This window comes from Miniopterus schreibersii (genome assembly GCF_964146895.1).
Source record: "Miniopterus schreibersii genome assembly, chromosome: 3".
Classification (NCBI taxonomy): Eukaryota; Metazoa; Chordata; class Mammalia; order Chiroptera; family Miniopteridae; genus Miniopterus; species Miniopterus schreibersii.
In genome coordinates, this window is record NC_138103.1 from 76,956,236 (window position 1) to 76,967,017 (window position 10,782).

Genomic DNA, 10,782 nt, shown 5'->3' on the forward strand with positions numbered 1-10,782 from the left:
CTAACCTGGGATCAGACCCACAACCTGACTGGGAATCGAACCGGCAACCTTTCGGTGTAGGGGACGATGCTCCGACCAACTAAACCACCTGGCAGGGACTGAAGGGATGTTTCTAAGGGCAAAGGACTGTGAGCACATTTGTGGGAGCAGCTGTCTATAAGGTCTTGGAGATGGGGGGTGGGCGGGAGCACAGGGGACATGTGAATTGTGCCCTACAGGGTGTATTAGGTGGTGACAGCTGGCTGTTACATGCATAACCTTGCTTATCAGCATGTTTTTTTGGTTTCTCTCGGTCATTGCCTTCGTGGTTCTCATTGCTGCCTACGCCCACCTGGGCAGGAGAGGATGCCATCCTGGGGAGGCTGCTCAGAGCCCAGGAGGGGGGTGCAGGTCCCACTGAGTACTCGGCCTTCCTGACCCGCTGCTTCGTGTGCCGTGTACGCTGCCTGCTGGACAGCACCTCAGGCTTCCTGGTGAGTGAGCAGCGGGGGCTCCAGTGATGTTCGGGTGCATTGTGTCCTGTTGCAGAAGAAACAGAGTGGAAAGTGAGGGGCTGGGGGGTAACCTGCATGTAGTTCTCAGCGGGACTGAGTAACAACAGGTGGGTGAAGGAGAGTGAACATGTGACACCTGCTACGAATACATGGCACAACACAGCTGAAATGTTAAAAATCTGCAGTAGGTCTTACACCATACAGGGTTTTAATTTATGTTTAATTGTACCTTAATTTCAAATTCATTTTCAAAAATTTTCCCAGTACCCCTGATAAGCACCCAAGACCATGTTCCTGCCAGGGCCTTTGGTTTAACCTCTTCTCTTGCAAATAGATAACTGTGTTCCCCCTTCTCATATTTGACCATTTCCTCTTCCAGCTCCTCACTGAAGGGATGAGGGGAAGGGAGAAGACGTCCTCCTGGGGCATGACAGAGCTGAGTCCCCAGCCCGTGCCAGACCTCTGCCCACCTCTCAGGCTCTGGGGCATCCCAGAGCCTCTGCTGCTGTCCCCTCCCCAGCCCAGTCCCCACACTCTCCTCTGGGTCACAGCCACCTAAGAGCCCCAGTGTCCCCATCCTTGGGCAGCAATTCAACAACTGAGACCCTCTGACGCCAGAGCCTTTTGTCATCAGTGCTGCATGGCAGGCCCCTGGGGCTCAGCTTCCAGCCCCGTATGGGCGTGTGCACTGCTGCCCCCAGCCCCCCAACCACTGCACACCCCTCCCAGCCCCACCTGGACTGTGCACCCCTGAGAGGTCCATCTCCCCTACCTGGACTTTGGGTCCCTCGAGGGTCCGTCTCCCCGCCTGGGCTGTGGCCCTGGGAGGGATGAACCCCTGGAGTTTGATGGTGTTTGGTGTTTGGCAAAGCTCCAGAGTGTTGGGCCAGGGCTGGGCTGGCAATTTCTAGCTGGTGCTCAGTGTGTAGGAAGGGAAGGCGGGCAGAGGACGGTGGTGTGTTGGAGGATCATCTTCTAAGTGGCTCTGGAAGAGGGAGCAGTCCCTGCAGACCAGCCCTCGGGCGCCACCTACTGGCTTGTTGCATCGATGCCTGTCTCACTGATCTGGATTTGAGCCAGCTTTCCCAGCTCAGGGTCCGTTGAGCCACCATCACCCACCGCCTCCCAGCCCTGGACATTTGGGAAATGCACATCCAAAGCAAACTATCCCACATCGGAGCTGCCCATCGGTTCTGGGCCGAGGGCCAAGCCCCATCAGAACTCCAGACCCTCTGCATCACCAACACGGGCTGGCCCATGGCTGTGCCCTGGGTCAGGGACAGCCCAAGCTGATGCATATTCACGCTCATGTGTGAGGGTCGGCTCACACACCCACACACCGCTGAGTGTACACACGAGAGCATGCTTGTTGGTTAAAGGATATTACAGCGACTCTGGGGAAACCGTGAATCAGCCGGAAGGCCTGGGATAGTCCCTGTCCCAAGGAGGCCAAGCACGGAGAAATGTTGGTTCATGTCTCCTCAGCCACTTAGAATAAGATTCTTGTCCATGTTTCTATCCCTGAGAATGTCATTTCCGCATCATTTGACCATGTTGTTAATCACTCTGTGAACATATTTCTGTCTTTAAAACATCAGACGATGCAGTTTCAAGGAAAACTAAAATTCCTGTTCGGACAGAAGAGGAAAGCGCCGTCGGGAACAGTCCTGTCCCCTCGGCTCTCGCTGTTCTGCATCGTGGTGCCTGTCCTCCTACCTTCTGTGGCAGAGATGAAGATGAAGGGCACGTTTTTGAGGGCGAAGCACAGGGCAGACATCTCGACCGCGATGGACACAAAGTGAGTAAGCCGCCACGCCCGCTGTCGCTGGTGCTTAAGGCAGAGTGCTTGATACGTGGTGCCTTCTGTCTACTTTTTCTTCATTTCCAGAAAGCAAAAAAAAAAAAAGAAAGAAAAGAAAGAAAAGAGATATTTGGTGTGTTCTAAGCTAGCACATTATGGAAGCAACTATTAGAAAAAGAAATGCTTTTGTGAGCTGCGGCAGCAAACACTGCCTACACCACTTTGCCCCTAAGTCCTCTAGCCACAGTCAAGCCCCAAAGGCCATCTTCATAACTCTCCCCTTTTGTGGGTGTGAGTGTCCATTCTTCTTCAGCACCCAGGATTCACCTCTGATGTCTTCAATGACCACGTGTCGGACAGCAGCCGGGGTGACTGGCGCACCCCCACTGTGTGCGCTGGTTTCCCGCGATCATCATTCTCATGCCCACTCTTTGAGATGTGGTCGGCCTCGGCTCTGCAGTTGGAGCCACTGCCTTCACGGTACAAGCCCCTACCTTGCTGCTGCTGGTCTCACATTTTTGCACTGAAGTGGCTTCCAGGGACACAGCCGGCCGTGAGCCTAGGGCTGTCCTCCGGGTCCCTGACACATGCCAGCATGCTAAGACAGCAGTTTTGCGGAGCAGTTTCAAATGAAATACATATGCCTTTTAACTTTTAAAGATGTAATATGGCATGAAATATGAGAGAGGGAAACCAGAATAGCCAATGAAAACAGCTATAAACGTAAGTGATGAAGCAAGCTAAATCAGGAAAGTGTGCCAAAGTGCAAAGGTTATTGCCCGGAGACCAACGGACTTGTGCAGAGCCCATGGCGAAGGTCTTACGTGTCTGGCAGGGAATGGGTCCGTCCACACCTGTTTTCTTACCACCTGGGCTAACACGCTCACGCTCTGAATTATTCTCCATCTTCATCTACTATCTTCAAGTTTTCTGTGTTTATGAGCTGTTGTAGCTTGATAATTATTATTGAAGCTCACACAATGACTTTTCTCTTTTATGTACATGTTTTTCAACCCTACAAACAAGAAAGAGGAAAATTCTACTCTTTGCATCCCCTCCTAGAGGTCTGCGTGCAAGGCGGGCTTCTGCTGCCCCCTGGCGCCCATGTGGGGAAGCGCAACTGGCTGCACAGGTGCCGCTGGTCCACGGTGGCAGTAAGGGATATGAAGGCACACATAATGACAGTTGAGTCAGTATTTTCATTCTGGCCATCCAGAATAAAACAAAAGCACTGAAAAATTGTCCTGGGTGCACATCTACTTTCTGAAGCAAATTCATTAGCCCTTTATTGGTCTAAAATGGGATGTGAATTGGAATTTTCAGCAAATTATCTAGCTGAGAAAAGACTTTATGCTCTATACAAAGCTAAAAAGTGTGAGTTACTGTCGTGTCTCCCTCTCCTAGCCATGACTGTAACGCCTGTTGTGCTATTAACTTCCACCATCAACACATGTAATCTGTATGTTATCTTGCTATTATTTGTTTTCTGCAGAGCAAAAGCCACCAAGAGTCTGTGTGTATCAGAATTGCACGGAAAACCCAATTACTTAGCAGGTACTTTTAAAGTTCAGTCTGTCATCCTATTTAAATGGGTAAAATGTGCCTGTGTCCTTGGGAGGGCTCTCCCTGCTCCTGGAAACCATGGCACATTCATTGGAAATGCTGTTTGTAATGAGGGAGGCTGGGACGACAGCCAGTCCCTGTGGTTGCTGGTCTGTGCGTTTCTGGGGAACTCCATGAGTCATGTCAGTTCACCAATGATGCTTTTACCTTCTCTGAATCCTGACAGGAAGAAACAATGGAGAAAACAGCATTTCAGTGTTCAGGGCACAAATGGATGCCTGCCGCTGGGCCCGGGTTCCAGCCAGGGCCACATGCCTGTGCCTCAGGGGCGGCCCCGACCTTGTCCTTTACCCTGAGGGGGCTGCAGGGTAAGTGGTGCCTCTACACAGCCCAGCTCCTAGCTAAGTCACAGCAGGTGTTAAGAAAAAAAAAAGAGTGGCTGGTGGCCTTGACAATGATGGATAAACCTTGCTCTTAGTTGAACATGCAGATTTACATGAAACACACCCAAACATGCTTCTCACCCTAGAAGTCATCATTACACATGTGGGGACTGACTGGAGATGGGGGAAGTGACTTCAGCCTTGACCCTGGGTGCCTGCCCCATCCTCCCCCCTCACCTTTGCTTGGAAACCTTCCGCACTCACCCCCAGTCCCCACCCCTCCCCTGAACAGCAGGTCTCCTCTTGGAGGACTACCCTGGCTGTTTGTTTACAGGACTCCCCCTCCCCCTCAGTCATCACCTCCCCTGTCCCCACAGGTGAGGCCACACCATGTGATGAGTGTGGCAGCAGCAAGGTCTGTGACAGGACCTGGCACATGGGAACCGCCCAGAACCCCCTCTCCCAGGGTTAGTGGCTACTGGTGGGCAGACTCTTCACACGCGGCCTGTGTGTCACTGCGATGCTGCTCCCTGTAGCCCTACCCCACCTGGCCCTCAGAGTCCCGTCTGGCACCCAGGAGGTGGTGGGAGGGTCAAGCATAGGAAGGGAGGATGCTGGCACTGGCCTCATAGGGCTGCAGGCTGGTTAAGAGCGGCAGTGCAGTGTGGGCACCTAGTGGCCCGCACAGATTCAGTCAGTGTCACCCTAATTTATAGCCCTCCTTTATCTCCGCCCCCACTTTCTGATGGGTCATCTCTCCACAGGGACTGGGGAGGAGAGGAGCACGGGAGGATGCCAAGCGGCTCCTCCGGCGTGAAGAGGAGGAGGGACATACACGCTTATGACTGCCACTTCGAGACACCGGGACCCGTGAGGCAGCTGAACTGGACAACAGGGAAACACAGTCAGGATGGCACCAAGCTGAAGCTGGAGCCCAGCAGGAGTGATCCATTCTCTGTGCATGCCACGTCCCAGGGCTCCTGCATGCCCTACCCCAGTGTCCCGGGCACCATCCCTGCCTTCAGGAATTCACCTGCCACTCATCAGTCCCCCAGTGCCTATGCCAGCCGACCAAGCAGAGCCTTGCAGGATGGTGATCAGGGCCAGGTACACCGTCCTACCAGCGGCCCCTTCCCCCAGGGGAGCCTGGAGAACCAGCTCTCTCAGCCTGGAGTGCAGTGTCTTGCAGCAGGGGGCTATTCCACTGAGGACATCAAGTTGCCAGGAGTGCCCATGCCCCCGGAGGCCCCATGCAACCCCATGTTGTCACTTAATGTGCCCATCAAGATGGAAAGTGACTCTGGATCCGAGGATGCAGCAGATGGCTACTCTGTGTCCCCAAGCCAGGTGTGGCTGGGAGCCAGTGATGTGACTAAGAGACAGCTGGTCACTTTCCCTACCAGGATGCACCTGAAAACAGAGCCAGACTCCAAGCACCACCTATACCCCCCTCACCTGGGGCATGGCATCCTGGGGGCTCCCCCTAGGCCTGGCAGGGAGCTGGCCCCATTCCACCCCACACACTTCGTCTGCCTGGAGCATGGGCATGGCCCTCCTGAGCCGGAGCCTCCCCCCTGTCTCTGCGTGCGGGGCCACCGGCCCCCTACTCTGGGTTGTGACTGCAGAGCTCCCGGGACCACACCCATGATCAAGCTTGAGCCCTTGGACTCAACCCCATGGGCTGCTCACAGCCAGGGTGGGGTGCCCAGGATGCTCCCCAAAAGTGCCTTGGCAACACTGGTACCGCCCAAAGCCTCCGAGTGTTCTTTTCTGCCATAGAGCCGGGCATTTGTTGAAAGTGGCATCTGTCCCGCTCCAATTTACCTGTCAGCTGGGATGGCAGGAGCAGGTCAGAGCCTTTCCTTAGTGATGCTCTGCAGAGTTGCACAGGTTTAGTCTTCTGTTATATGTGGTCGCTCATGCAACGGCATGTTCTCTGTTTTGTAAAATATCACCGAAGTTCTTAAAGTGGTCTTAAGTCTGTTCAAGTATGACAGTACTTCTCTCTGAGGGGTTAATTTTTCAGGAAGCGGACACAGTGAGGCATGTGGGCCTGCTAGGGCGTACTCTGGCCTCGAGAGGTGGCGGCAAGCTCCGGGCTGACTGGCAATCGCAGTGCATGAAAGCTGTTGAGGTGAAGTTTCCTGCAGCCTCCCAGCTCGTAGGTCCAATTCAGAGAGCAGCCTCTCCCTGGGGGTTCCACTGCTAGACAGGAACTTAGGGCTGTAACTCACTGAGCTGCAGGTGACCATGCCCCATTCATGGAAGGCACCTAGGAGTTCCAGGCAGACAGCACCAGAAGCACCACATCTTGCCGCATGTGCTCTGAGACCCGTGGCAGACTTTGAGACCAATAGGAGTGGAGATTCACGGGGTAATGTCCGGTTTCTTCCAGAAGTATCTCTGGGGTTTTGAAAGGGCCTCTGAAGATGGCTTATGCTCCTCTGTCTCTTGGTGCTGCATGTAACCTAGAGTTCACAGAGTCTGAGTTTGGAGGTAGAGAGAAATTGAAAGAGTAGAGAAAAGAAACAGGAGGTGCTGCTGTCCTGCTGTCTTGCTGACTGTCCTCAGTTTTTCACATGAGGACTCCAGTCACCATCCCAGGAAGAATTATTTGAGAAAAGCCAGGCAGATAATTTTTTTTTAATTGAAAGGGTAATACATTCTGATTGTAGGAAATTTATATACAAAGCATAAATCAGAAAGTGAAGGTGACCCCCAATCCCCACCCAGAGAGGACTTGTGGCTGGTGGCAAAGTTCCAGGGGGACCCCAGGGCTTCCCTCAGGGGTCCAGCAACAGGCAGGGGAACACAGCAGGGAGGCCCTGGATCTGGGGTCCCCCTGTGGCCCAGCCCACCTGTACGGGACAAGGACATCTGTCCTTAAAGTCACCTGCAGCTGGGCATCTCAACAGGTGGCAGGAACCCCTGGTGAGGACTTGCTACTTCACCATCTGGAAATTCTGCTCTTCGGTGCAGGGTGTTTCTCATTGGTGGCTTTGGGGTGTCAGTGTTCCATCTCTGGGTTAATGCTGAAACTGTTTGCTAAATGCCACCCTGAGGGCCAGCCACCCTGAGAACCAGCCATCCAGAGGACCTGCCGCCTGTGAGGACAGCCACCTGTGAGGAACTGCCACCTGTGAGGACCAGCTGCTCTGAGGACCACCTACTTTCCCTTTTCGCCCCCTGCTGGCCCAGTGTCCCCTGTCGACCCAGTTCTCATGCTGAGCATAGCACACCTCTGCTCTCTGGGTAGCTATAGATTTAATCCCAAAGACAAGTGAGGGAGTTTCAGAATTTTCCTGCTTCCTTCCTATTCAAATTGAGTGCCCGCCCCTCATCACAGGAAGCCCCGTGTCTCTCAGAAGTAGCCGTCCACTCTCTGTGCTCCCGTCTGGGAGGGCTCTCCCTCAGCTCCTCCTCTCACTTCATTCCACGGAGGGGATGTAGGCCACTGCCCTTCCCCATCTCAGAGTGCAGCAGACAGGCAGTACTGCGCACGTGTAATATGTAACTGGGAGAACATGGGACTGGAAAGATGGAATTCAGAGACATCATCGCGTTTTTTGCACACTGTAGCCAAATCCCAGCGAAACCAAAGGAGACTGCAGGCATGAACCTCACGGGAGGAGAAGCCTTTCCAAACACACTCAGTGGTCCCTGCCCACAAGTGCCAAGGTGCCTGAGCTGCCCCATCCTGCCACGAGTGCCCGTGCTATCCCACCTCCTCCCTAATGTCTGTCCGCATTCTCCTTGGACCATGTGCATCCAATTGGTCTCCGTTGGGTGGACAGGTCATGCTTGTTGGTGTAGAATTCAGCATCTGGACCTCAACTCTGCAGGTTTTCTGTCCGTGAGACCTCCATTGTGCTTGGGCCCAGGCCCCTTCCTCTGCTGGGTCAGTAGCAACAAAACTTCTGTTATTTTACATGCTTGCCTGTCCTAAAAATTATGTGGGGAAGATGATGACAGGAGGCAGCAGGTGCAGCTGTGGCATTCCTGCTCTGAGATGTCAATAGCAGTACTAATTACATGCTGTGTTCTTCTGTTGTCTGTAGCTTTTGCCTGTGTCGCTGAAACAGGTTACAATCAAATAGAAGGTGGGGAGGGGATGGAAGGGGGGGGGGGAGATAAACACAAATTATATTTTATATTTTTGCAGTTTCTACTGGAAGAAAAGTTTTCGATATCTAGACTGATTTGTCGAATTTTACAAATGGATGACTATAATGTCATTTTTTGCAGTTTTCTTGGTGCCTTTAGGAAGAGCTTTCAAATGTATTTCTGAATCTGTGGTTTCATTACATTTGCAATATTGATGTTCAATAAACCACGGTAATATGTGTTTAGCATAAATGGAAACATCTACTTGATTTTTCAAATGAAGTCACTTTATTTCCTTTAAAGTGTGTGTTGGTTAATTTACATTCTAAGACAGGCCTTCACTACAGATACAAGGGAGTAATAAAAGTAAAAATAAACGTGGTGGAGTCAAAAGTCATAAGGGGAAGGGCGACCAACTACCTGGGCAGCATTCTTGCTGTGGCCTAGCAGTGCTTTCTCCCTCTGCCTGCCAGCCACTCTCTTGACCATCAGTGAGGCTTGGGGGACCCTCCCAGGGGCCTTTAGGACACCCCATGATTTGACCTTTTCTGTGAGAATAGGTGCCCCTGCCCCCCACCATGCATGTGTGTGGGGGGGAACCCTGTGGGGTCAGTCTTGCCTGGCCCAGGACCTGGTGATAGGTATGTGGGTAGGGTAAAGGGTCATCAGGGCACACGCAGAGACCCCTCCCAAAGCCCAGAGAATAATGATTTTGTTTCCTGTTTGGTCAAAGAGCACCCCCAAAAGGGAACATGTTTCAGGTGCCCTGGACAGAGCACAGATCTGCCCCTGCTTGCTGCAGGTCAAGCCCTGGCAGGCCTCCTTTGGGGTCCTGAGATTCCTGTGTCCTCAGGGGAGAGCAGGCCAGCCAGTCCCCATTTGCTGGGCCAAACCCGGCTGTTCCCTCTGTAGTGGCCTCCTGTCCTCCCTTGTGTCCCCCTCCTTCCTCCCTGTCTTGCCCATGTTTTTCACACTCACCTGTGTTGAGACCTGAGATGGAGGTCACTCACTTTCACTGTCACATGACTACCTCACTCCTGTGGGGACAGATGGGCATGGGGGTCAATTCCAGACTTCCCAGTGCATTCCTTGGGAGTGAAGGCACCTCAAGAGTGCTGCCCGTGGTCTTCCTCTATGTGGGTGCCCCCGTCTGCTCAGGCAGCTCTAACAGCACCACCACAGACAGGGGCTCATCAATAACAGGCACTTATTTATCATATTCTGGAGGCTCAACCCGAGATCAGAGTGCTGGACAGTGGGTGAGGGCTCAGCCAACTCCTCAGTGTCCTCACTGGTGGGAGGAGCTAGCTCTGTGGAGTTTTTTGTGTTTTTTTTTAATTTAATGTTTTTATTGATTTTGGAGAGAGGAAGGAGAGAAAAAGATTGAACATCAGTGATGAGAGAGTCATTGATCGGCTGCCTCCTACACCCCTCTCCCCCACTGGGAATTGAGCCTGAAACTTGGGCATGTGCCCTGACCAGGAGTCAAACCATGACGTGCTGGTTCATAGGTTGCTGCTCAACCACTGAACCACACCGGCCCGGGCTGTGGAGTCATTTTTTAAGGACACTTAGGGCCTAGTCCCCTTTCAAAGGTCTACCTCCTAACGCTATCACCTTTGGGGTTACGTTTCAACATATTAAGTTTGGGGGATACAAACATTCAGACCACAGCCATACCCCACCAGCAACCCCAGTGCTCACATTCCCACCAACACTGGGTGTTGTCAGAAGCTTTGGTTTTTTCCTTCAGAGGGTGAGTGGTAGTTAGTTGTTTTATGTGTATTTCCTTCCATCAGTCAACAGTGGTTGTTGAGTCCCAGATGAATGTCAGGCTCTGTGACAGGGCTGGGGACACACTAGAGATGGAAGGATGCAGACACTAGTGCTGTGCTGGAGCTGACACCCGTGTGTGCGCACACGTGTGCATGGGGGGAGGGGGGAGAAGTGACCACAGAATCACTAAGTTCTGTAATTCATCAGAAGGGGATGGGCACCACACAAATAGATTAGCCGGGATGGGGCAGCGGGCAGCCCATGTGGCAGTTTTGTGGGCAAGGCGGTGCTGGGAGGCTGTGTTTGAGACAAGACCTGGAATTGGCTTGCAGGCACAGGAGCAGCTGGGGCAGGTGGGGGTGGAGGTGTCTGTGGGCTGGAGTGGGAGGGGAGGAGAGGGTGAGACAGGTAGGCCTGCAGGTCACAGGCAGGCCTGAGTGAGAAGGGCCGGCAGGGCTTCGAGCGGGAACGCCCCTGGCCTGTGGTTTGAAGGTCCCAGTCTGGAGGGCTGCAGGGCGCCAGGAGCCCGCGTGCCTCCCTCAGGGTGGGGCCAGGCCCCAGGCAGCACAGGCCTGGTTTCTTCCCCGCTCCGGCACTTGTTTGCCCCCCCCCCCCCAGGTGACTTGCGGCAATCTTTGCTCAGGATAGCAGCTGCCTCGGG

The 10,782-nt window shown here is 53.3% G+C and overlaps 1 protein-coding gene across 1 annotated transcript in view; it reads left to right on the plus strand.

The window, feature by feature from the left end:
* The window catches only part of AHRR (aryl hydrocarbon receptor repressor), a 69,581-nt gene extending 60,987 nt beyond the window's left edge, over positions 1-8,594 (plus strand). The window contains exons 7-11 of the mRNA XM_081132563.1: positions 340-473; positions 2,093-2,292; positions 3,788-3,849; positions 4,085-4,226; positions 5,006-8,594. Coding sequence (XP_080988689.1) covers positions 340-473; positions 2,093-2,292; positions 3,788-3,849; positions 4,085-4,226; positions 5,006-6,020 — 1,553 coding nt within the window. The 3' untranslated portion in view covers positions 6,021-8,594. The remainder of the gene's footprint in view (positions 1-339; positions 474-2,092; positions 2,293-3,787; positions 3,850-4,084; positions 4,227-5,005) is intronic.
* The last annotated feature ends 2,188 nt before the right edge of the window (positions 8,595-10,782 follow it).